At 48.4% G+C, this 26,128-nt stretch overlaps 1 protein-coding gene across 1 annotated transcript in view; it reads left to right on the forward strand.

The window, feature by feature from the left end:
- Window positions 1–11,784: 11,784 nt before the first annotated feature.
- MSH2 (mutS homolog 2) overlaps window positions 11,785–26,128 on the forward strand; it is an 84,332-nt gene continuing 69,988 nt past the window's right edge. Inside the window, exons 1-4 of the mRNA XM_075535597.1 lie at window positions 11,785–12,074; window positions 21,380–21,534; window positions 23,884–24,162; window positions 24,988–25,134. Coding sequence (XP_075391712.1) covers window positions 11,864–12,074; window positions 21,380–21,534; window positions 23,884–24,162; window positions 24,988–25,134 — 792 coding nt within the window. The 5' untranslated portion in view covers window positions 11,785–11,863. The remainder of the gene's footprint in view (window positions 12,075–21,379; window positions 21,535–23,883; window positions 24,163–24,987; window positions 25,135–26,128) is intronic.

The following is a 26,128-nucleotide window of genomic DNA, read 5'->3' on the forward strand; positions in this document are numbered from 1 at the left end:
ATTGAGGTAGCAAGTCGTATTTTGTATAAATAAATTATTTTAGGTTTAAAAAACTTGTTCAAGAATGTTCATCGCAGCGATATTCGTAACAGTTAAAGAGGGGAAGCAAGACAACTGTCCACTCACTGGTGACTGGATCTGTATGCCAAAATGGCGTAGGCAGAGGGTGTCGTTTTTTGGCCGTCGATAGACAAACCTTGAAGATACTGTGGGAAGTGAAACTAGTCAGAGGGGAGCCTCCATTGTTGCATGTATAGAAAATGTCCACAAGGAACAAACCTAAAGCTTGGTGATGGGTGTGTATGTGGGGAGGAGGGGAAGCCAGCCCCCCACAACTCCTCACGGGTTTGGTAGGCGCAATTGTACGGTTAAGATATATAAAGATTATAGTAAAGTCATAGAGAGATGGGAGAAAGTGTAAAATGAAGAAGTCAGACACATTGCACGGTAGCATGCTCACCTCAGCTCCGCAGGAGAGAGAGCACGAGGTTTTATTTCTAACCAGAGCTTTCTGATTACAGATAACAATCTACCTCATAGGAAGGGTTGTAACATAGGCAATACAAGCAATAGGAGGGGGATGACCTAGGGGTGTACATGCAATAGTAAAGGGAGGGAACAGGGCAAGATGGGTGGCAAGATGGGTGGACCCTAGACTCAATATAGTAGCCTAAGCTTAGTCATCCTTGAGTGGTCCCGGGCTCTCCTTAGGGCTCTCCTTCAAGGGAACTATATCAGATGGGAGTGGGCCCTACTTGGGCTGAGTCAGAGGATACAGTCTGGGAGCTCTAGATGGCTGATATCCTTAAGGAGAATACCCTCTGACCTACAGTCATTTACCAGGTGTAGCAAGCAGTGTCTTGGGTTTGGCATATATTTGGCGGAGACAGTTTGGGAGAAATCCTTCTGTAGCCCATGGGGGGCGGGGCAGAGCATGGGGGGGGGCTAGCGGGGCAGAGCATGGGGCTAGCGGGGGAGGTGTGAATGAAGCATCTGCTGAAGGGGCTAGGTTTCTTTGGGAGTGATGACGTCAGGCATCATTAGCTGTTCCACCACCTGGTTAGAGACCGCTGCCCTATGACAAGGCCTGCAGGCAGGGACCTGAATTCGCTATGTCTCAGAGGAGCCCTGCTGGGGGAGTGGTTATGGATGGAGCTGCCAACCTTGAGGTCAGCAGTGCGAAAACCAGGGAGTTGGGTGTTGTTTTAAATCATTTTATCGGGGACTCTTACAGCTCTTGTCATAATCCATCCATCCATTGTGTCAAGCACATTTGTACATTTGTTGCCATCATCATTCTCAAAACATTTTCTTTCTTACTTGAGCCTTTGGTATCAGCTCCTCATTTTTCCCCACTCCCCTCCCTCATGAACCTTTGATAATTGATAAATTATTATTCATGTTTTACAATGACCTCTGTCTCCCTTCACCCTTTTCTGTTGTCCATCCCCCTGGGAGGGAGTTATGTGTAGATCATTGTGATCAGTTCCCTCTTTCTCCCCTCACCTTCCCCTTCCCCTCCTCCTATCATTACTCTCATTATTGGTCCTGAGGGGTTTATCTGTCCTGGATTCCCTTGTTTCCAGCTCTTATCTGTACCTGTGTACATGCTCTGGTCTAGCCGGATTTGTAGGGTAGAATTGGGGTCATGATAGTGCAGGTGAGTGGAGGGTGGGGAGAAAGCATTAAAGAACTAGAGGAAGGTTGTAGGTTTCATCAGGGAGTTTGGTTTTAATGTCCATTAAAGTCTATTAGAAATGATTACAACTTGTCCAAAGGAGAAACGGACGCCAGACTATCAAACGCAGGCTTGAAACAGGGGGTCTCAGTCCAGCGAGCGGGCAGAAACAGCTTACATCGCTGTTGCTGGTCCAGGTGCCATTCGCAGTTCCTTGTCTTTGCGATCGCTGCCTCAGCGGCGTGCTATGCTCTTGGACGACACACCCGGAGTGCATTTTGTTTAACTTTGAAAAACCAAAGAAAGACCCACTCTCTCTCCTCCACAATTCCAAACTCCTTTGCATTAGAATGCTCCTGCCCGCTCCTTAGCTCTGCTTTGGTTAAACTGGCTTTAGATGCTGATATGCATATTTTGACAATTTCTACTTTAATTAAAAAAGAAAAATCAAACTCATGGCCATCATGTCTATGCTAACTCATGGTGACCCTCTAGGACAGAGGGGAGCTGCCCCGTTGGGTTTCCAGGGCTGTAACTCTTTATAGGAGTAGAAACCTTCAGTCTTTCTCCCCACAGACCTAGTAACCACATATCCGACAGCCCTTCATCCCACCTGGACTGGCTCCCCGGGATGAGTCCGTGAGCGTGTGAGTGGTGGGGTCGGGTAAAACCCATCTCCTGAATGTTATGAAATACTGTCATAGCCTTTACCGCTATGATTGTGATCAAATCAACCGTAGAGGCAGCTACGATTCTTATTGTCCCCTTCGTGAGCTCACTACTTAGGACGTGAAGCAGAAAGGGCAAGGGCAGTGGGAGCCCCAGAGTCATTTGTGGAATGACAGGGAATAAGCCTCCAGAGAACTCCCCCATCTACCATTGAGGACGGGAGGACAGGGGTCACTGAACAGAGGGCTCGGGAGAGAGGAGTCAAAGAGGTGCGCATCCATCTGACCTGAACAGTTATAACTCCGTCAGCAGATCCCCCTACAATGCGAGCTGGACCTGATCTGGTTTCCAACATTTTCTGTGTTTTGTGCTTTGGGTTTTCTTCATTCATAGAGTGTGTCTCAGAGGTGCTATGTCCATGGAGGTCACCCTCTTGAAGTTGTGTTATATACTGTTCTGTTTTTCAGTATATGAAACCCAGGATTGAAGAACCTATAGTGACAGCAGTTCGAATAAGGGGTTCAGGGGGAGGGAGACGCAGCGGTGGTGGTGGGGTGTGTGTGTAAAAGGTAGACAATGTCAAGGAGTCCATGTAGAAAGAGAACCGTTAGAAACTAATTGTGGTAGCAATTGTACAATTCTACTTGACATGATTGAAATAGGGAATGATGTATGTATTAAATCCCAACTAATGAAAAAAGAAAGAATGGGCAAGGGATGGGATGATACTGATGGGCGGATTATCACTGAGAAGCTGAGCTGTGGTGCCCAGCTCATTCACTTACAAACATTTTCTGAGCACCTAATACTTGCATGGGGCAAGGAGTGCTGGTGGCCCTGTGGCTGCGTACTTGGCTGGCCCTGGGAACCCAGCAGCTGCCTCACGGGAGAAAGGTGTGTCAGTATGCTCAGGAAAGACTTACAGCCTCAGAAACCAGTGATGAAGGCACTTCTATCCCAGTGGGTGTCCAGGAAGCAATGGGTGTAAAGAATTATAAATACTAATTTTTACCCTTTCTAGGTGTTTGGTAAGACAGATTTTCTAAAACCATGTAGCAAGTATCATCATCATCATCATAATAAAAAACCAGGGAACCAGCGGAGAGGCATGAGGGGCCAGCTCCAATCCCAACTGCGTGGACACCTGTCCCTCTCCTCAGAAGAATTTGTTTCAGAAGACAGCACTGAATCTGCAGCTCCAGGAGAGGGCCATGTCAGATCAGGGCAACAGGAGCAAATGAAGGGTGAGGAAGAGAGAGTGGAGCACATCCTGGCCCACCAAGCCTAGAGGACAATATTCCCACTCAGAGCAGCCAATCTACAGAGACCATATGGCCAGCCCCACTATGAGACATGACATCCCTCACAGACCCATAGCCCTACAGGGGACAACCCTGGATACACAGTGTAGGAATTCCACCCAATCTGATCACACCACACCGAGGAAAAACAGTGAGGGTATGGAACAGAAACAGCAAGGGGAACAGAGCAACTAAGTCCCCAGGGAATACCAAAAATAGACTTTGGGGCCAGGGCTTGTTACCCCATCAGACTCAATCAGAAAACACTCCTAAAGGTCAAAAAGCAGTCCTTGAACTAACTGCAAGCTTTTCTTTCATGTTGTTGTATTTTTTTTTGTCATTGGCTTTTTGTTATTCTTGCTTTGTTTTATTTTGTTGCTTGGTTTTGCTCTGTCTTGTTTTTGTGCATGTTATTATCTCCGCAGGTCTGTCTAAATAAGATAGACTGGATGAACAATCTGGAGGAGAAAACAATGGGACCGACAGTTCAGTTCCGGGGGACATGGGAGAGGGGGAGGTGGGGGAAAAGGAAGTGGTGTTAACAAACCCAGGGACAAGGGAACAACAAGTGATCCAAATCGGTGGGGAGGAGGGTATAGGAGGCCTGGTAGGGTGAGACCAAGAGTAATGTAACCAAGAGGAATTACTGAAAGCCAAATGAAGGCTGAACATGATAGTGGGACAAGAGGAAAGTTAAAGGAAATAGAGGAAAGAGCTAGGAGGCAAAAGGCATTTATAGACTCACTGTAACTCACTCACTCTAGCTCACCTCATTCACTCACTCTAACTCACTCACTCTAACTCAGAGACTCACTCACTCACCTCACTCACTCACTCTAACTCAGAGACTCACTTACTCACTCACTCACTCTAATTCACTCACTTACTCAAAAAAAAAAGGGCATTTATAGAGGTCTAAAGGGCATTTATAGAGGTCTAAATAAAGGCACGTACATATGCAAATATATTTTATATGAGGATGTGGAAATAGATCTATGTGCATATATTTATAGGTTTAGTGTTAAGGTAGCAGATGGACATTGGGCCTCTAATCAAGTACTCCCTCAATGCAAGAATACTTTCTTCTAGTAACCTGGCATTCAATGATGCTAACCTTCCCGACACAATCACTGAAGACAAACTGGATGAATAAGCAAATGTGGTGAAGAAAGCTGATGGCGCCCCGCTATCAAACGATATAGCATCTGGGGTCTTAAAGACTTGAAGGTAAACAAGCAGCCATCTAGCTCAGAAGCGACAAAGCCCACATGGAAGAAGCACACCAGCCTGTGTGATCACAAGATGCCGAAGGGATCAGTTATCAGATATCAAAAAACAAAAACTCATATCATTGTGTGCTCACCTCCCTCACAGATGGGTACATAAGCAAATGTGCTGAAGAAAGTTGATGGTGCTCGGCTATCAAAGATATAATATCTGGGGTCTTTTTTGTGTGTGTGTGTGTGCCTCTGGGGTCTTAAAGGCTTGAAGGTAAACAAGTGGCCATCTAGCTCAGAAGCAACAAGCCCACATGGAAGAAGCACACTAGCTTGTACGATCATAAGGTGTCAAAGGGATCAGTTATCAGGCATCAACAGAACAAAAAATCATATCATTGAGAATGAGGGGGAGTGTGGGTTGGAGATCCAAAACCCATCTGTAGGCAATTGGACACCCCTTAAGGAATGGTCATAGAGAGGAGACGAACTAGTCAGGGTGCAGTGTAGCAATGATGAAACACAACTTTCCTCTAGTTCCTAAATGCTTCCTTCCCTTTTCACTATCACAATCCCAATTCTACCTTACAAATCTGGCTAGTCCAGAGAATGTACACTGACTGGTACAGACAGGAACTGGCAACTCAGTGAATCCAGGGCAGATGAGCCCTTCAGGACCAGTGGTGCGAGTGGTGATACCAAGAGGGTGGAGGGAGGGTGGGTTGGAACGGGGAACCGATGACAAGGATCTACATATAACCTCCTTCCTGGGGATGGAAAACAGAAAAGTGGGTGAAGGGAGACATTGGACAGTGGAAGATATGACAAAATAATAATTTATAAATTATCGAGGGTTCTTGAGGGAGGGGGGAGTGGGGAGGGAGGGGAAAATGAGGAGCTGATGCCAGGGCCTTAGGTGGAGAGCAAATGTTTTGAGAATGATGAGGGCAATGAATGTACAAATGTGCTTTACACAATTGATGTATGTATGAATTGTGATAAGAGTTGAGCCCCTAATAAAATGATTTAAAAAAAAAATCTCTGACTGCCATCAAGCTGATTCTTGAGAGGTTGGAGACGGGGGTGCAGAAGGAGATAAGGCTCAGTCAGGAATGAGAAGTAGAGAGATACTTTATTAAGGGGAGGGAAAACTCCAGGGCATGTTCTGCACCCCAACGAGTTAGGTCAGGGAAGTTGTTTGTCGATGAGGCAGTGGGAGAGACATAGGGCTCAAGCTAGGGAGGTGTAAGTTGACCACAAGAAGGGAGATTCATTAAAAAAAAAAAAGAGATTAAAAAAATCATTTTACTGGGGATTTGTACAATTCCTATCACAATCCATCCATCCATCCACCCATTGTGTCAAGCACATTTGTTGCCACCATCATTCTCAAAACATTTGCTTTCTACTTGAGCCCTTAATATCAGCTCCTCATTTCCCCCTCTCCCTCCCCACTCTCTCTCCCCCTGCCAGGGGAGATTTTTTTGTTTGCAGCTGCAGGACCTTGAGTCAGGATGCCATCCGTGGGAAGTGCCTTTGTCGTTTGCCAACTTGCTCCCTGGAACACTGGGACAGGGGCTGCACGACCTTGGTGTGGAGAGATCAGCTCCTTGGAATGTTGGGGCAGAGGATGCAGACTTCAATAGGCCATTTATCCTCCTGAGAGGCTGGAAATGGGAGACTTGAAGTTCTATCCTCCTGTGGAGCCTGAGAGGAGATAGATGGGGGCTGTCTAGTCTGGAGCCGGCCCAAACAATTCTGACTCATAGGGACCCGAAAAAACAGAGTAGATCCGCCCTTTGGGTGTCCGAGATGCGGAATCTTCAGCGGAGCAGGTTTCATACTCCTGTGGCGTGACCGCTGGGTCTGAGTCACTGACCTTTTGGTTAGCCGTTCAGTGTGTGACCTACTCCATCACTAGGGCTCCGTAAGCATTATAATAAAACCAAACTAAAAACAAACAAACAAAAAAACCCCAAATCAACTCGCTGCTATCGCGTCGATGCCAACTCCTATCGACTGTATAGGACAGGGTAGAACCAATTGCAGGCGAGTTTCCGAGGCCACAACTGTTTATGGGAGTAGAAAACTGGGTCTTTCTCCCACGGAGAGGCTGGTACAGGTTTCTGAACTGCCGACTTTGAGGATCGCAGCCCACTGAGTAACCAGGACACCACCAGGGGCCCAAGTATTGTAACAGCTAATGAGATGGAACCTCGAGATCCAATGCGATGAATTTACACTTGCAGAGACTAGGCACACCTTTTGGGGAGACATCTGAGCTGATTTTTATCAAAATGATAAAAAGGAATCTGTCATTTCAGGGCCAGGAGGGGCGTTCCAGACCTGAGGGTCAGGCTTGCTTTCTCACCCTTAGGCCTTGGAAAGCTTGAAATGATCAAACGGGGGAGGAGGGGGAGGGAAAGCCTCGGGCTGTGAGAGATAGGTCACCTTGTCGTGGGAAACAAAGACCAGGCTTCTCAGTAGATTCCGGCAGTGTGAGCTTGCAGAAGGAAAGCAGCCAGGTTTCTCCTCTGCCCAGTTTCAGAGCTGAGCCTGACCCCCACAAGTAATAAAAAAGAAACTGTTTTTATTTTGTTTGTGTGTTACAGTGACTGCAGGAAGAGATTAGCAGATATTTACAAGGCCACAGGACATACTCGAGTCGCTTAGTAGGCAGGTTTTTGCAACGATCATTAGGAAGTTATCTATTTATACGTCTCCCCAGGGGCCATTAGACACCCCCCATGCCCCCCAAACTTCAGGCTCCCTTATTTACCCTTCCTGAGTCAGGATGTCTCTGAAGAGTAAGTTTAAAAGGGATTTACTGCTGGCCTGTTACATATTGGATTTCTAACTAACTAGATCTTATGTTCTAGTTCTAGTACAGATTTTCCCTATATCGAGATGATTCTAATTTTTCGACTTCTCCAAAACCAAACCCATTGCAAGGACTCAATAGGCTCTATGGAGCTGCTCCAAGACTGCACGACTCTATGAGAGTGCTAGGTTTCCCGGGTGGGAAATAGCTCTGTTCTGGCCTTCGCACCAGAAAGAATTCATGCCGATGCCGGTGTGTGATCCACGTGGGAATCCCGAGTGAGCTGGGCTGCCAGCAGGCACGCAGGCACATGCTGTGCCGCCATGACTGGTAGGAATCTCACTCTCCACTTGCAGCACGCATCTGAACAAGAGCGCAGGGATGGTGACCAGCCTATGGCCTGCCTTTATCCCCTACCATCCCCACTGGCTGGGGAGGCGTGGTTGAGGGTATTGGCTGACCTGTGTGATGTCGACATGACCTGTGTCATGTCGCTGGTGCCTAGTCTGCACTCAGGTGGACCTCCCACCTGGGTTTAGGTGACTTGGGTCTGAGCATGCTCCGTTCTGGTTTTCCCATAGGCGGCTCATTAGTGTGCCTGATTCCTTTCCAACCCCTTTATTGTGGCATGGACAGCTAATTTTCGTTTAGCTCAGGCATTCGGTGGAGACAACCCCTTCATCCCTGACCTTTCAGAATCTTCAAGGGAAGAACACTATTAGGTCTTTTCTTCCAGAGAGATGCGTGGAAATGTTAGGCAGCTAAGCCTAGGGAATTGGGAAGTCCATTTACGCATGCCCAGGAGAGCCAGCATAGGAAAGCTGGATTTTCCCGCCGGTGGGCTCGGATGGGCGTTACACCTGGAGCAGCCCACCTGGGCCAGATGATTGCAATTCAGCCAATGGGAGCGACCTGGGGTCCTTCACCATGCTTCCCCTGGGAACCCTTGAAAAGGCAGGGACCGGAAGGGAGAGGGTCTTGCTTGGCTGATCTTGTCGTCTTGGGAGGAGAGAGATCCTTGCGTGACCTGGGGCAGTCTCTGCCAGGCCGCATGGTCAAAGGAATCCTATGGGTACCGCGTAAAACCTGAAGCTTCGTTTAACTCTCATTAAATTCACTTGGATCACGAGCCCGGCTTCGGCGTGAAATCTTTCTAGCGCGGAGCCAAGGACCGAGGCTGAAATCTAGTCCCGGAGAGAGAGACCTTACAGAATCAACCAGTAACATTTTAATTAGCAGCCAAGTGCTTAAGCATTGTGTCACTGAGACTTCTTCTTCCAGAAATTCTGACCCATTCGATGTGAACTAGGTTCAGGAATAGGTTTGCAACCCCTCTGGGATGGGCCTGCGGCTGTGTAGGTTTGGGGTCATTTTCATTGGGGTGAACCAAACAGGAGAGGTAACGATGTTTTGTCAGGGTGGCCAGGTGGAGTCACAACCACTGACTGTGGGTTTTGGCTCAGTGCGGAAACCCCCTACGCCCCCAGGGCGCCTGCCTTAACCACAAAGCAGCTGTTAAAACCCACCCGGTGTTCAGTGGGAGAAAGATAATATTGTTCCATTCTGCCCTGTAGGGTCGCTAAGAGTTGGACTAGATTCTAGGGCAGTGAGTTTGTTTGGTTTTGGAAGGGAGGAGTTTTCAGGTTTTTGCTCAAATTAAAAAATAAATCCCAGCTCCTACAATCTCTATTGGCCCCACCCCCAGCACTTATCTTTTAACAGGCCACTCCTTGTTATGTTAATTGTGGAATTCAACATTAGAATGTAAGCTGAACAAAGGGAATAATTTCCTTCTTTTTTGGGGGGGAGGGAAGTGTTATTTGGGCAAAGTGTACAGAGCATATTGCTTTTCCATTCAATTCATATACATTTTGTTTTGTGACACTGATTGCGACCCACCTCCCCTGTCCCCAACATAACAATGTTTTTCCTATTTCCTCTCTCTATTTCTTCTTTCCATCTTTCCCAAACTTCTGTCTTCTGGGCTTTTTCTTTTGGCAGATGCTGCTATTCCTGTTGGTTGTTCTAAGACCTGCTCCTTCCCTTAAGCTTTCAGGCTGTATCTTTGGGCTAGGAGCCCCGGTGGTGTTGTGGTTACACATTGTGCTGTGAGCTTCATGGTCGGCAGTTTGAAGCCACTGGGAGCTGTGTGGGAGAAAGACTGGCTACCTACAGGTAGCTATGGTTACCTTCTCAGAAACCCACTGGGACCAGCATTGACTGAATAGCAGTGAGATTTGTGGCCTGAGAGGTGAGCCATGGGAGTGAGTCCAGATTGAGACCTGAAAGATGGCTCAAGATCCATAATCTCCATCACACTCATAAAACAATTCTCCTGTGGATTTTCAGTTTGGGTTCACTCTCTCTACAGGAGGTTCAATCCAGGACCTCCTACAGCGATCCCTTTCAGAGCTGTCTGCAAGGTAACCAGGTTCCCTGTACTTCTCTTCTCAGAACCAGATGGAGCTCCATGTGGAGTATTACTCCTTTGGATCAATTGTTCTCAATATATGGGTGGGGAGACAACAGTAGTTACATCTTACCCAAGAGGAGCTTTTAGACTCCTGTTGCTACTCATCTGTACTCATTCAGAGACTCCAAACCCACTGCCAAAGAGTTGATTCTGACTCCTAGTGACCCTAAGTAGTGTTTTCCAGGTGGCTAATCTTTACAGGAAGAGACGGCCTTATCTTTTCCAAGTGACTGGTGGGTTTGAAGCATTTACCTGAAAGCACCACTAGGTGCCTCTTTGTGGACTCCCTCACATGCTCTCACTGCCATCCAGACGTTTCCGGCTGATAGCAACCCTTTAGGGCAGGCAGGGTAGAACTGACCTGTGGGTTTCCAAGACTCACTTCACAGGGGTAGAAAGCCTTGGTCTTTCTCCCTCGGAGCTGCTGGTGGTTTTGAACTGCCGATCTCTCGCAATTAGCAACCCAACAAATCACCACCAGGGGTCCTGTGTTGTGCCAATCGACACTGAGGTCCTCTGCGACTGTGGTCTTGAGCTGGGGAGTCGAGGCTCAAGGTAGTTGGTTAAGGTTCTTTTCAGAACTCTAGCAAGTTCTACTGTTCGTGGATGTACTTTTCGCACAAGTAACTACATATGTAGATTTATCCTTTGTGAAAGCTGGGGGGAGCTTAAAATGTTGGTGGGAAAATGTAATTTTACTATAAACCCTGTGAAGTTTTGTCCCATTCCTCATTCTGAGTGTGGTTCCATTTGCCTTCCCACACCCATTCAACTCATGTGTTTTCATGTGTATCCACGCATGGATTGTTGTAGTTGCAATGTGTATTTATAATTGCAATGCAGCATTTCTTTTCATTGCCTTTCCCGTTCTCATGTGTGATTCTCAGAGCCCAGCACAGTTTGGCATACAGTGCACACAGAAAGGTCTTTTGAAAGTGCGGTGCATGGGCCAGGAAACAGGAGTGATTACTCAGAATAAAGAACCTGCAGTCATCATGTTGGCTCCCCAAACTCCAGTCACTGCCATACGTCCATGCCGGCTCACAGGACCCTATAGGACAGCGTGGAACTGGCCCGGTGGGTTTCCCAAACTGTAACTGTTAACGCGAGTAGAAAGCTCTGTCTTTCTCCTGCAGAGCAGCTGATGGTTTTGAACCGCTGACCTTGCAAATTGCAGCCCCACTCGTAACCATTATGTCACCAGGGCTTTTCTTCATGTTGGCAGTTGGCCTAAAATCGAAAAGAGACGCCAAGCCAACTGGGGACAGGGGAGCACAGGTTTAAAAAAACACTGGGCAAGACTAGAGTAGGAAAGTTTACTCGTTAGCTTTCTTTTCCTGATTTCCCTCTCATACTTGCAGGCACGTGAAAAGCTTAAAGCTTTGCGGAAATTCACACCTGGCCCAGCAGTCCAGCCATGCATCTACCTACGTTGCAGCCCCTGAGACGTCCCGGCCCCAGACGCGTCAATCAAGGCCGGCGCGACGCGGGCGAGCATGCGCAGTGGACGGAGCCGCCGGCCAGCGCGGGAAGCTGGGCCCCTTGCGTTAGTCATTGGCTGCCGGGATCGCCTCCCACCCACCTGGACGCCGCGCTGTGTGCTGATTGGACGCCGCTCGCGGGCCGAGGGCGGGGAGACGGAAACGGCTTGGCGGGTGCGGGGTCGCGCGGCGTGCTCTAGGCTGGCGCGGGAGAGGCCCCGAAATGGCGGTGCAGCCGAAGGAGACGCTGCAGCTGGAGAGCGTGGCCGAGGCCGGCTTCGTCCGCTTCTTCCAGGACATGCCGGCGAAGCCGACCACCACCGTGCGCCTCTTCGACCGCGGCGACTTCTACACGGTGCACGGCGAGGACGCGCTGCTGGCTGCCCGCGAGGTGTTCAAGACCCAGGGGGTGGTCAAGTACCTGGGGCCTGCAGGTGAGGGCGGCCGGGGGCGCGGGGGCGGGGACGTGGCGCCGGTGACCCCACTCGGCCGTGCCGCCGCCGAGACCGGCGTCTCCCAGCGCACCGGGAGCGCCCAGCCTCCGCGCCGAGCCCGGTGCGAGGCTTTAGGGCAGGTTGCCCCCAGCGCTCCAGCAGCCCCCTGGTTCTCCCCGCGGCCCTGCTGTGCCCTGTAGGTAACCGTTCCAAACAAGGCCCATAAGCTCCTCCCAGGGGTGGGGTGCAGATTGGGGCGGGGGTTTGAGAGACAAAGTCAACACACCATTTGACTACAGGACCCCCCTTTTGCGCACCACACCATTTGACTATAGGACCCCCCCCTTTTGCGCACCACACCATTTGACTACAGGACCCCCCATTTGCGCACCACACCATTTGACTATAGGACCCCCCATTTGCGTTCAACTCGGGGCCGGGAGAAGCGGTGGTGCAACGTGGTTTTGGGAGTTGCATAGCCCTGGGCTACCAGGTGAGCCCTCAGGTCAGCCTCAGGGCCCTGCCCATGCAGCACTAGCCGTCGCTGGGAAACCACAGCCCTCCCCTTCCCGTGTGGGCCACGTGTTCCAGAAGAGCTAGAGCTGTCTTCTTGTGGTCGGGAGGGCCCGGACTCAGCATTTGTAGGTGGGATGTTGCCGACAGAGAGGTGTCATTTCATTCCTTGACTGCACTGAGTGGTGCTTACGGAGGCAGAGACGTGGCCGCTGGAAGTCCACAGAGGAAAAGGCAATCCTGCCTTCACACAGCTCATTCCAGGGATCCACCCCAGAAATAATGCCAGGGAAAGGCGAAGCTCAGATGGAGGTGTGCCGGCTAATTGTTGGAGAGGAAGCTCAGATGGAGGTGTGCCGGCTAATTGTTGGAGAGGTGTACACAGGAGGGTAATCTCTTGAGTCTGGGAGGGCCAGGAGTTTTTGAGGAGAGAGCCGGAAACTTGGTAAATTAGGTTTGCCAGAGTGGAAAAGGATGGGTGAGGAGGCTGGACTGGCGAGCGTGGTCAGGTGGCGACAGACTTTTTGTGTTGGGCTGGGGTGTGGGGATTTTACGCTCTTGGCAGTGAGAGCAGAGCCTTGGTTCGTGTTCACAGTTTGAAACCACCGGGTGCTTCTCTGGAAAAAGAGCAGACTGTCCACACCTGTAAAGAGTTACAGTCTCAGAGACCCACAGGACACTTTTACCAGGCCTTGTAGAGCCCCCATGAGTCAGAATCTACTTGATGGCAGTGAATTTGAGTTTTTTAAAGCGGTGAACGGTGTGAAGGGTGTTAAACAATGATGGAATGGTGTGTTGAACCCTTGGGCTGTGGAGGAAGGGCTGAAGGGACCCAGGATACAAGTGTGTGGACTCCTTGGAGCCAGCCTCCTGGTGTGGTGCAAATGTTGAGTCTGACAACAAACCAGAAGGCTGCTGGTTCGAACCCACTCTGACGTGCTTTGGGAGAAAGGCCTGGCTGTCTGTTTCCCCAAAGTCACGTCCTTGAAAATCGAGTTGCGGTTTTGCTCTGCACACAGGGTCACCCTGACCCCTAGTCCACATCATGGTGGCTGGTGTGGGCTTTTTGGTTTATGGGCACCTTGGGAGACTTAACTTGAGTGTCCTTCATAGTTAATGATGCTTTAAGTTCTTGTCTAGCTTTCAGGTGTCACATAACCCCTGTGGTCTTCAAGCCTGATGGAGAGCTCATTCTGTTTTGTGCTCCTTGAGTACTGTGCCTCTACTAGCCACCGTGTCCCTTTGAGGACCCTGCTGCAAGCCATGCCAGTGAAGTGGGACCAGAGTTACTGGCCTGTGTGGGGCGTTCGGGTGAGGTGGGTTTTGTTTGCCCTTCACCAGACTGCCCTGCACCAGGGCTGTGAGGACGGCAGGGAGGAAGGTCTGATGCTGCTCACCTGGCAAGCTGTGGTTCCTGCCCTCTGCCCATCAGCATGGCAGGGAGCGGAGTGTGGCCTGTGGGGGCCTGGAGTCGGGATGTGTACTCAAGCCTGGAAGGCGTAGGCACACATTGGCTAGTGTTTGAGTGTTCCATTCATCATTCTGTGGATTGATGGTTTCAGTGTGTGATGGTTGTGCCAGTTTCCTTACCTGGCCCATGATGATGTCGATAACCCAGAGTTGGTACCCTATTTTTGTTTTGTTTTTGAAAGGTTACTCTTTTGCGAAATCCAAAAGCTGGGAACTGTTGTGTTTTGGATTTGAGTTTTAAACAGGTGTAAAAACTCAAACCAAGCCTGCCGCGATGGATTCTGATGCAATGGCTCTGTGGGTTTCGGGGGCTGAGGAGCTGCTGGTTTGAATCACCGGCCTTCCCTTGAGCAGCCCCATGTGCACCCCACAGCGCCACATGGGCTTCTTTAACACAGGTATATATTGTGGTGGTGCCATCCTCACTGTTGTTAGGCTTCAGCCCATATTGTCAAGGGTCTTCCTCTTTATTGCTGCCCCTCTACTTGACCAAGCAGGATGTCCTCCAGGGACTGGCCTGCCCCTGTCCAGGGTACGTGAAGCTGAGACTCACCATCCTTGCCTTGAAGGAGCGTTCTGGCCATACTTCTGCCAAGACAGATCCTTTTTTTCTCACCAGCACCCTAGTTCAAATGCCTCGATCCCCCGCCCCCCTAGATTCTTCCTTATTCAGTGTCCAGATGATAAGAATTTCAGGGCTGGCCATGGTATGGTGAGATGATAGCCGGGTAGACTGCTGGAAGGGTCACTGACATGCTGGAAAGCAGTTTGGGAGTATGTCTTCATCCTTGAAAATTCCATACGGATATGAAGAATTCCTACCAGTCTTCATGAAGAAAATAACCAGCAGGAGGCTTTACCACAGACTGTTAAACATTAATAAACATATGAAAAGGACCTAGCAGGGTCCTCAGGGAGATGCAAACTAGGGCTGTCCCCACTGCTTCACCACCCCTGCCACTGAGATGCAAACTTGAAGGTAGAGTTAGCAGGGATGTGGAGCACCTGGAACACACACAGGGTACAGGCCTCACCCCGGGTGCGTCCACAGGACACAGATCTTACTGTGTGGACACACGGGACAAATCTCACCATACACACACACAAAGGGCACAGGCCTCACTGTACACACACACACACACACACACACACACACACACACACACACACACACGGTAGAGGTCTCACCCTGTATGCATAAACACCAGACCCTTCAACAACCTGGGGAGAGGGGTGAGTGGGCGATGACTTTCCAGCTGACCTGTCTCTGCAGGAACTTCTTACGGTGTTTTAAGTGGAGACTTGTTCATCGCAACAGCAGCAAAAAGAAGTACCGTACATACGTGTGTATAAGCTGAGTTTTTCCAGCACCTTTTAAATGCAGTTTTTGTGGTAAAATGAGGTGCCTCGGTTGATAGGTCGGCTTATACTCAAGTATATATGGGAAGTAAAGCAAAGCAAAGACAAACACTGCCACTGAGTGGTCAGTTCTGACGCCTGGTGACCTGATAGCTAGAACTCCCTTATGCGTGGGTTCCCGAGACGCTTCACCGGAGTAGCAGCCCTCGTCTCTCCCAGCCCCACTCGGAACCCATGATGCCACCAGCTGCTGACGTTCGTCAGGACGTGTGTGTATTTGCTTATTGGCCAAGAAACGTGCACAAGAATGTCCCTAGCAACCAGTGTGCTTCCGCCTTAAGTTGGAAACCACCCAGGCTCGGTCAGCAGTCGAGTGGAGGAATAAATTGTGCTTTATTCACACAGCTGAGTATGCAGTGGGAGTCAACACGAACTGCAAAACAATAGCTCGTGCTCACAAAAATTAGCCACGCATAAAAGAGCGTTCGGTAAAAGTACATGGTGGCCGCCTTTTCCAAGAAGGGGGCAGTGACTAGGGAAGGACCCCGCCCGGGCCGGCTGTCCTGCGTCCTGGGAGAGTGCTGGGGGTCTTCTCCCACATCGGCTCTCAGGAGTGGGGGCAGCCCAGACACTCGCTTTTTATCATCAGTGCACTTTCCAATCTGCATGTAAAAAGCTACAGAACAATGCTCATGCTGTACTAAGGAGAACTTCATGTTGAGGGAATAATCAGACAGGTGGCTAAGTGGACACACAAATGTTTAGTCACTCACAGCCTGAGGGAGCACACGGTTGGCTCATCAAGTCACGGGACCAAACCCTTGACAAACCCCTCCGCGTCCGCTCCCATCGCTGCAACCGATCCTGCCCTCATCTCTGCCCGGCTATCGCCCTCCTGCTGCTGTTTGTTTGCAAGGTTCTGAACTTTTAGAAGGCTTAAAAAAGATTAAAAAATGTAATGACTTGTTAAGTAGCATTTTGTAATAAAACGTGCCATTCAATTGACCTTGTCTTTGAATCATTTGTAGCTTTCGGGGTTTGCAGCCACGTGTCCCTGATGTGCTGGTGAGAGTTACTGCTCAGGGAGAGACCTGTGGATATGGATTAGAATTGAGAAAAATGACCCTTTGGACCATTCTTTCTCCCCTAGTTCACATACGAGGGGGCTTCGGAGAGCTTATGGAGGGGAAAAAAAGTTCACAGGAAAATGGAATGAAAAGATAAGGAATTTTCTCACGAACTTTTGGAAGCCTCTTTGTGTATTAACCTTTGCCGGCATGTCTTTCTTGTTCTGGAAGTTGACATGGGCCCATGTGGGTGCATCAAGCAGAGCAGCACTTACCTCGAACTGTGCCTTGTACTAGTGTGACAAGGACCAGGCCAGTGGGGAAAGCTAAGGCCCGCAGTTGAATTGTTACTGCTAGAGCCGGCACAGCCTCGCAGCTTTGCTCATCTCTTGGGATACGTCTCCTTGTTTTGGCCTTGTATGAGGTCACCCTTTATTTCCACTGCACAGACCTTAGAAATATTTAGACAGCAGAGTGTTAGAATAGCATGAGGACACTTAACAAAACAACACAAACAACTGGTAAGGAACCAATGCTGAGCTGGGGGTGTGGGTGTTATTGATAGGAGTACTTTGCTTTTTGTTGTTAAAGCCAATCAGCCTTGATTGACGAAAAATAGGTGATTTCTTATCAATTCCCATAAAAACAAAAACCTGGGGGAAAAATGAGGAACTGATGCCAGGGACTTGGGTGGAGAGCAAATGTTTTGAGAATGATGAGGGCAATGAATGTACAGATGTGCTTTACACAATTGATGTATATGGATTGTGATAAGAGGTGTATGAGCCCCTAGTAAGACGATTAAACAAAGAAAATGCACGCTTATAAAATCACTTGAAAAACAAAGCAAAACAACCCAAACGACCAAACTCACTGCCAACTCAGCAGTGCCAGTCGACGCCAACTCTTAGGGATCCTGTAGGACGGGGTAGAACTGCCCCTTTGAATTTTGGAGACTGTAACTCTTTATTGGAGTAGAAAGGAGTAGAAAGACCATCTTTGGAATGGTCTTCATGTTTTAAGTGTTTCCACCTGGTCATGTCCAACTTCAAATACGGTGTAAGCCAAGAGTCCTTAGTGGGTGACAACTGCCTCCAGGGTGGGGGGCGCTGGAAACATCCCAGGGGGCTGCAAAAGCAGGTACAAACACAGTCTCCTGGATTATGGTCTATAGTGCAAACATCTTTCATTGCTGGGGAGGGGGGCACTGAGTAATATTTTTCCCCTGAAAAAAGGAGTCAGTTGGCCAAATAAGTTTGGGAACCAGTGGTTTAAGTCATAGTGAATGAATTAAGTTAGAATGATGTAGGTTTAGAAGGCCCCGTTGAATGGGGATAAAACGATATGCTGGCACATGGGCGCAACTAGAATGGTGGTCAGGATGACACAGGACTGGCAGTGTTTCGTTCGTTGTACGTAGGGGCCTTATGAAGTGGAACCTGGATTATTCTAGGGGCGCTATCTTGGGAACAACAGTAAGAGCAAATGCATCATCATGTAAGTAACAGGAGTCAGTCGAAAGGACATCAGTTGGACTTGATTCGAAGGGAGACAAATCAGGCTTGCTGGGTTGAGGTGATCAAGGCTTGGCTACTGTCAGTCTGAGTCAGCTGCCCTCTGCCCTGGATCCCTGCATCCTCACAGCCCTCCTCCTGCTCCCCTGGGCACCCAAGGGTGCTCTCTCTGGCTGGTGCCCAGAGCTTCAGTGAAGGAGCAGGCACATGAAGGGGCCACTGGGAAAAACCTGCACCACCAACTTCTTAATTCTGTCCATTTGTTGGTGGTGCCCATTTCCCATGGTTCTGTTGTTGAGCTGCCTCGGGGCCTACATAGCTGCCAGCCAGTCTAATTGGGAAGTTTTCTCCTGGGAGCGAACCCACCCATGCGGCAGGAAACGGTGCTACCCAGTTTGTCCAGGTAGTCAGCCTTCCTGACTGGCTCTTTTCCCCTGAAGTATGCCTGCTTTCTATTGTAAAAGAGGCAAAGCAGGGCAGAGCAGCGCCTCCCAGGAGCCACGGCCACAGCACTGTCCAGCTGTTCTAGGCTGAGTGCTCGCCGGCAAGCCATACTTTCTGGTCGTCCGAGACCCTGTGCATCCTCAGAGGACACCCCTGCCCTTCCTCTGCCTGTAGCTATGGGGTGCACCTGCTTCCCCGATGCTGTAGCAGTCTCCAGGCCTTCACCCAAACAGCAGAACCTAAGGAGGCCAGGCAGCCAGCTCTGACCCCTCAGTGGGCTGAGGGAGGAGAGCCAGGTTTCACAGGCTCACAGCGCACGGAGAGGGATCAGCGCTTGCACAGGACAGCATGCTGGGGAAGTGGACGTGGTTCCTGTGGGTGTCCAAGCAGGGCCCTGTGGCAGCCAGTCCCGCCTGGGCTCAGGGCTGGTCTCAGCTCTTCAGCAGCATTCAAAACGATAATCGATCATCAGAGGAAGCCATGCGGATCATAAGTCACCTTCCTGCAGAATCCGGGTTAAGCCTGACTCTCCTGAGGCTGATAGTTCTGAGCTTGTTCATCTCCTTTAATGGATAGTCTTCATTTCAGTTCATTGTAGGTACCGTACAGTCAGTTCTGACTCAGTAAGCTTAGGGTAAATGGCTTGCATGAGGATTCAAACTACTAAGTTTGCAGGATTGGATTTTGTACAAGGGAGAGTTGAACACTGCTCAGAAGGTAGAGGTGCTAACCTGGAAGACCAAGAGAGACTAATTGACTGGCCATTGAGTGGACTCTGACTCAGCGATGCTGTGGGCCAGTAGAAGTGTCCCTGAGAGTCCACAAGACTCACTCTTGACAGATCAGAGTCCAGTGAGCACACATCATGCAGATGCTTAACCCAGCATGCTACCAGGGCCCCTTTAAAAAAAGAAATCATTTTATTGGGGGCTTATACTACTCTTATCACCATCCATCCATCCATCCATCCATCCATCCATCCATCCATCCATCCATCCATCCATGTGTCAAGCACATCTCTCTGTACATTAGTTGCCATCAACATTCTCAAAACATTTTCTTTCTACTTGAGCCCTTGGTATCGGCTCCTCATTTCCCCCCTCCCTCCCCCTTGATAATTTATAAATTAGTACTATTTTTCCATGTCTTACACTGTCCGATGTCTCCCTTCACCCACTTTCCTGTCGTCTCTCTCCCAGGGAGGGGGTTATATGTAGATCCTTGTAATTGGTTTCCCCTTTCAAGCCCCCCGTTCCCCCCCCCCCGTCCCCCCCTCCAGGTATGGCCACTTGCACCACTGGTACTGAAGAGATCATCTGCCCTGGGTCCCCTGTGTTTCCAGTTCCTATCTGTACCAGTGTACATGCTCTGGTCTAGCCGGATTTGTAAGGTAGAATTGGGATTGTGATAGTGGGGGGAGGAAGCATTAAAGAACTAGAGGAAAGTTGCATGTTTCATCGGTGCTACAATACACCCTGACTTGCCACCAGGGCTCCTTAAGGTGGTGGTGGTGGTGGTGGTGGTGGTGGTGGTGGTGGTGGTGGTGGTAGTGGTTAGGGGCTGTGAAGTCTGTTCTGACCCATAACGCCCCTGTGCACAATGGATCGAACCACTGCCGGTCCTGCCACATCCTCACAATTGTTCCTATGCTGAGGCCATGGTGCTGCCAGGGCGCCTTCTCTTTCACTGCCCCTCCACTTCAGCAGACATGATGTCCTCCCAAGGACTGATCTCTCCTGACAGCATGTCCGGGGAAAGCACGGGGGACAGTCTTGCCAGCTTTGCGTCTCAGGAGTAGTCTGACCATACTTCTTGCAAGACGCATTTTTGTTCTCCTTAAGGTTAGCTATACATACATGTAAATACTTATTTTTAAGAAAATTACTGGCGGTTGCAAGGTTTTTGACTCTGAAATAGCATTAGACTTAATTATATAGATCTATTGGTGAAAATAGCAGTCCCTTACAAATGTCTGTTGCCTCATGTAGGCACACCGCTGAGATTGGCTTGGGTTCCAGACGGCCACAACAAAGCAGTGCTTAGAAACGTTACGTGGAGGGCCGGGTTTTCCACAGAGGGTGCTACTGCCCCGGGGGGTGGGTGGGCACTGGGGTGATGCAGGGGGGCTGCCAAAGCAGGTACTACGCTTCATTGTGAATTACGGGCTCACTTGCCAAGGTGGCTCGTAAGTAGTTTCTTTTCTAAGAAAGATGCAGTAGGCCAAGTAAATTGGGACAGCGCTATATTAATGGTAGAATATATTAATAGACCACAATGCACAATCTCATTATGAAGTACTAATAGACTACAGTGTACAATGTACCATCACATTCTGGAAAAGGTTTGAAATATCGCAAGAAGTCCCACAATGTGACACACACACGGAGTGAGCACATGCGGTCAGAAAAGTGTGACAGTAGACTTCCCTAACACAAGTTGCCACAACGTTCAATTTGTGAAAAACGACACGTGAAGCCAGTATCTGAAGCACCGTAACATGAGATGTGCCTTTAGTCATTACATATTTCTTTAAATCATTTTATTGGGGGCTTGTACCATTTCCTATCACAATCCATACATCCATCCATTGGTGTCAAGAACATATGTATATTTGTTCCCATCATCATTCTCAAAACATTTGCCTTCTACTTGAGCCCTTAATATCGGCTGCTCGTTTCCCCCCTCCCTCCCAGTCATTACGTATTTCTAACATGCCTTCCTAAGGATGTCTGATGTTGCTGTGGTGGGTGACTGTCGATTCCGCATTTTAGACCGCTCTCCTCACAGCCCCTGCGATGCATTAGTGCTCAGGGATCCGCTTCCTGGCTACATGCGTGAGAAACAGTGTAACTGGGAACCACTGTGCTGCTAGGCGTGTGAGTGCTTAGCGCTTCAAATCCTGAAACTCACGGCATGTATCGTTCCTGCTTTTCTCTAGGAGGCACAAGCCTGGAGAGTGTGGTGCTCAGTAAAATGAATTTCGAGTCTTTTGTAAAAAGTCTTCTTCTTGTCCGCCAGTACCGAGTGGAGGTGTATAAGAACAGAGCTGGAAACAAGGCCAGCAAGGAGAATGATTGGTATTTGGCGTTTAAGGTAAGTCTTCCTTTTCATGTATTTATTGTACTTAGAGAAAGAACGAAGAGTGTGAGTGAGTCTATGGTTGTGTGTGTTTAAAAATGTTAACCGGATTGTGGCAGCAAGCGGCTTTTAGAGATTTGAATATTCCTCAGCATGTGACTTTAAAAAAAACAGTTGTTTACTAGCGATTCAGAAAGTCAGTAGGTCGTCATTACAAGATGAATGTGAATGCTCTGTGCTTCATCACTGTTCCAGAAACTCAGTTGCAAATAATAAGTAGCCTCGACATAACGCTGAAGACCAGCATTATGCAAGAATTTGATTTTACTGTTTCCCAAGTAGTGCTGTCACCGACAGTATCCCACAAACTGGTTCCCTGAGGGACTGGATGGGGATATGCAGCTCAGTCCTCTGCTCGTGCTGAGGGGTCTGGGAAGCTGACTCTGGTGGGGGAAGACCCTCATGGTATGAGATATAAATAATCTTAATACACATCCTCATGACTGGACACAGTCTCTAAAATTACCCCCCCCCCCCCCCGGGAATTGTCATAAAGGAGCTACCATAAAAGAGGAATCATTCCTGGAGTAGTATGCACTTTTGTAATATGTAGACAACTTTGGGTATGTCTTTCTCTTCAGATTATAATTTTTGTAAGTCTGGGACATTGTTAAGTGGTCATTAACTTCTTAGGTCATGCCAGAATTCTTCAATATGAAATCTTGTAATTCCTGTCTTTTAGGTCAGGGGGTGGAAATCTTAAAATATGTATCTTTATCAGTCTAAAATTAGATCTTCATCCTGATATTTTAAGAAATTTAGTATAAAACTTACTTGATTGTCCTTTATAGTTAGTTTACTAGATCTATTTTAAAAGAATAATGGTATTTGAAGTAGCTGAACTCCTTGATTTCTTTCACATGTTCTTAGTAGTAGATTTAGGGAGGTATCAGACCTGAGATAGTTAAGGTTGATTGTGCCAACCTGGCCGATACACTCATGTGGGATTAGTTGAAGGGTGGAGAGATGATGGCTTGGTGAACCTCGCCTTTCTAGTCTCGGGTCTCTTGCTCTCTGATGGTCGGACCAGGGTGCAGCTGCCTTAGTCAAGTCCCTGCTTCAGCTGGCAAGGCTGATTTCCTGCGAGACATCCCTGAGGAGAAGCCACATGGACCTGCCCTGAGTGCTGGAGCAGCCATGTGGAGACCCCTGCCAGCACTGAGATGCTTACACATTCACTGATTCGGCTTTCCTCCTGCAGTCGGCATCATTGCGTGTGTTTTGTGAGATGGAGGAGGACTTTGTAAATCGATGTTGGACATATGGGTTAATGTTGGACTTACGGGCTTGGACTGGACTGGGTTGAGATGCTTTCTGAATGTACACTTACTCTTTATATAAAACTCTCTTGTATACATATGATTTTCTGTGGATTTGTTTCTCTAATGTACCCAGACTAACACAGAACCTTAGACCCCCTTCTACTTCAGAAAAAATAATATTATGTCCAAGGTTTTTACCTTTCCCCATGGGAGGAAGGAAACTAGGGAACTGAACATGGGATGAACAGAGAATGAAGGAGAATGCTTGCATAGTGACAAATGTAATCAATGTCACCCCACAAATTTGCTCCCTTATGTTTCCATCTTTGCTCTTGAGTCATTGTTGCCCTTCTGTCTCGTATTGGTGGTTTTTAAGTAGAGCACCGATCTTACTGGTCAGATCCTTTATTTTGTGTGCTATTCTGCAATTTGCTAAAGGGGAATTTAGAGTGGCTCAGGATGTCAGAGTCAAGGAGACCTCTGTTCTCTTCTATTCCAGTTTGTCTGACTTCAAACAAAAAGAATTGAGTTCCTCTTCACATTTTTCTTCCCTCTGGGACTATCCCCTGTAACCTCGGTCAGAACAGTTAGTTGTAGGTAGCTGGGCGCCATCTGTTTCTTCTGGTCTCAGGGCACACAGGCCTGTGGCATGGGTTGCCTTGTTTCTTCTCTGAGCTTTGCTTCCCTTCTCACTGTTTAGTTCCTGGCAGATTGACACCTGTCGCTGTATTGTAGGTGGCCGCTGGCAAGCCAGGACCTCAGATGCTGCTCCACTGAGATGCAGGTCCTGGCTTTTGTGACGTGTCTTCATGCCGGCAGACTGCATTGTCCGAAGGCTGAAGTCAGTGTGGACGTCATTAGTTTGATGTGTGTCCTGGTAATCTGATGCGAGTCGGAAAGACAGGGATGCTTTGTAGAAAATGTGATAGTTTTTGGACTATACGCTTGCAAGCTATTTCTTTTTGTTAGAGTTGGAATTCTTTGCTGGTAAAGTCTAAAGTTCAACCGTCGCTGACAGTTTCTCCCCTTTATTGTTGCACAGGCTTCTCCAGGCAACCTTTCGCAGTTTGAAGACATCCTGTTTAGTAACAATGATATGTCATCTTCCATTGGCGTGGTGGGCGTTAAAATGTCCACGGTTGACGGCCAGCGGCAGGTCGGCGTCGGGTACGTGGACTCCATTCAGAGGAAGCTCGGGCTGTGTGAGTTCCCCGACAACGACCAGTTCTCCAATCTCGAAGCTCTCTTGGTTCAGATCGGACCCAAGGAATGCATCCTGCCAGGAGGAGAGACGGCCGGAGATATGGGGAAGCTGAGGCAGGTAAGGAAAGCTGAGTCTGCGTGGAGGGAGGCTGTTTCATTTGGAAAACTATGCAGTGAAAGTCTCCAGTCTTGGTATCTAACTACAATACCTTGTCTTTTTGAAGAGTGTTCTGAAGTTAGCTGGTTCAGGAAACATTGCATCTTTCCCATAGAGGACAGCAGAACAAGAGGCTTCTTTACAAAGACTTTCTCTACTTCAGACCAATTTCCTTTCTCCTTCCCTTCCTCTTTCCTTTGGAAAGTAGCAGACTGCCAACCTTCAAGTATTCAGCACTGATTAAAGAAAGTGATTTGAAAGAAAACTATAATACAGTTCTGTATTTAGCATGGATTTATCAGATATGCAAAATGTAATCCTTTGGGTTACATTGGCGTCATTGCAGGATAATCCTCGTGATTTGAGAGACTCTTCCTCCTCTTTCTTAGTTCCGGGAAGCTCCGACCCATTGCCATTTGTGTGAGTGTGTGGTTTGTTACTGAGCTGCTGCTTCCTCCAAGGACAGCGTGCTCTCAGGATTCTTTCCCGGTTTCAGGCTTCAGATACTCCGAGAATTGTTTGGGAAGTACTCGCCAGATCTCCTGTGGGCATTTAGTCTGTAGATTTTAAAAATGTGTGTCTGAGGGAGCTTCAAAAAGTTCCTGGAAGATTCTGTTACCTTTTCATTCCAGCATCCCACGGCTCTCGGAAGCCCCCCGCCCGTGTGGCCGCCACAGCAGCGCCGCGCCGGTTGATGGCCGATGAGCCCGTGCCACGCTGTGCTCATCCGTGTTGGCGGCTACTTTTCTCACGGCAAGGTCATTTAAAGTGTTTCTTGTAAAATAGGTTATTCTGAGAGGAGGAATTTTGATCACGGACAGAAAAAGAACGGAATTTTCCACAAAAGATATTTGTCAGGATCTCAACCGGTTACTGAAAGCCAAGAAGGGAGAACAGATGAACAGTGCTGTCTTGCCAGAAATGGAGAATCAGGTCAGTGGACTGCGAGTGTGAATCTTCCGAAATTATAGTCGGGGCATTGTATACAGGTACTTCTTCCACGTTATCTCAGAACCTAACCTGGGGATCAGAGATAGCTTGCTTATTTGGTTTCTGATTCAAGTGGTAAAAATGACTAGGAAAACTTGAATTTAGCCTCGAGTGTAATAATGTCTTTATATCATACTGCGTATGTCCTTGGGGAGGAGAAGGTTTGCGGCCTGCGTTTGAACACTTGAATAGAAAGAAGGTCTGATCACTGTCTCTGCATAGTGAGTGGACGGAAGAAAGACTGGCTCTGTATCTCATTGTTTCCCAGCTGTGGACGCAGCCTTTGACAAATGACTTCACCGACGTGGGAGGCAATCTCCCCAGTGTTAAGTAGGATAAAAAAATACCTGTCTCAGAGGACAGCTATGGAGATTAGGAGATAATAAGCGTGAATCCATCTACAGCACATAATAATCGTGTAGCAGATATCACATCTAAGCAGTTTGACTCAAAATCTGGTGTGGGTTATGTGTGATTAGTGGTTAAAATGAATATGTAAACAACAACTTTCAGTGGGGTTTGATTGGTTGAAGTGGATCTCATTGGTCCAATGCTGGATGCCAGGGGACTAGAGGTGCGTTTTTATGGTAAAATTTTGGAAACTCTGGTGATTCACTGATCAGGAAAAAGAAAACTTGTCTGTTTAAGCAAGGTCCAATTCCCCACAAACCCATTAACTGCCAAGTTAACCCCAGCTCATGACTCACAGTGATCCTATAAGACAGAGTCTGAGGATCCTTCCAGAATCCCACTGCCACACAGTTCTAATGTGATGGCTGATGGGTTAGCAACTGAGCATTTAACCACGCTCCTTTCAGGGATCTATTTAAATAAGACAGCAAATTTTATAACTGCTTATAGTTTTCAAAGTAAATTTCAAACTAGCACGAACTTTTGGTTAGTCTGACTGTCCGGCTATCATTTTATTTTGACATCA

Source organism: Tenrec ecaudatus, chromosome 17 (assembly GCF_050624435.1).
Source record: "Tenrec ecaudatus isolate mTenEca1 chromosome 17, mTenEca1.hap1, whole genome shotgun sequence".
NCBI classification, from domain to species: Eukaryota; Metazoa; Chordata; class Mammalia; order Afrosoricida; family Tenrecidae; genus Tenrec; species Tenrec ecaudatus.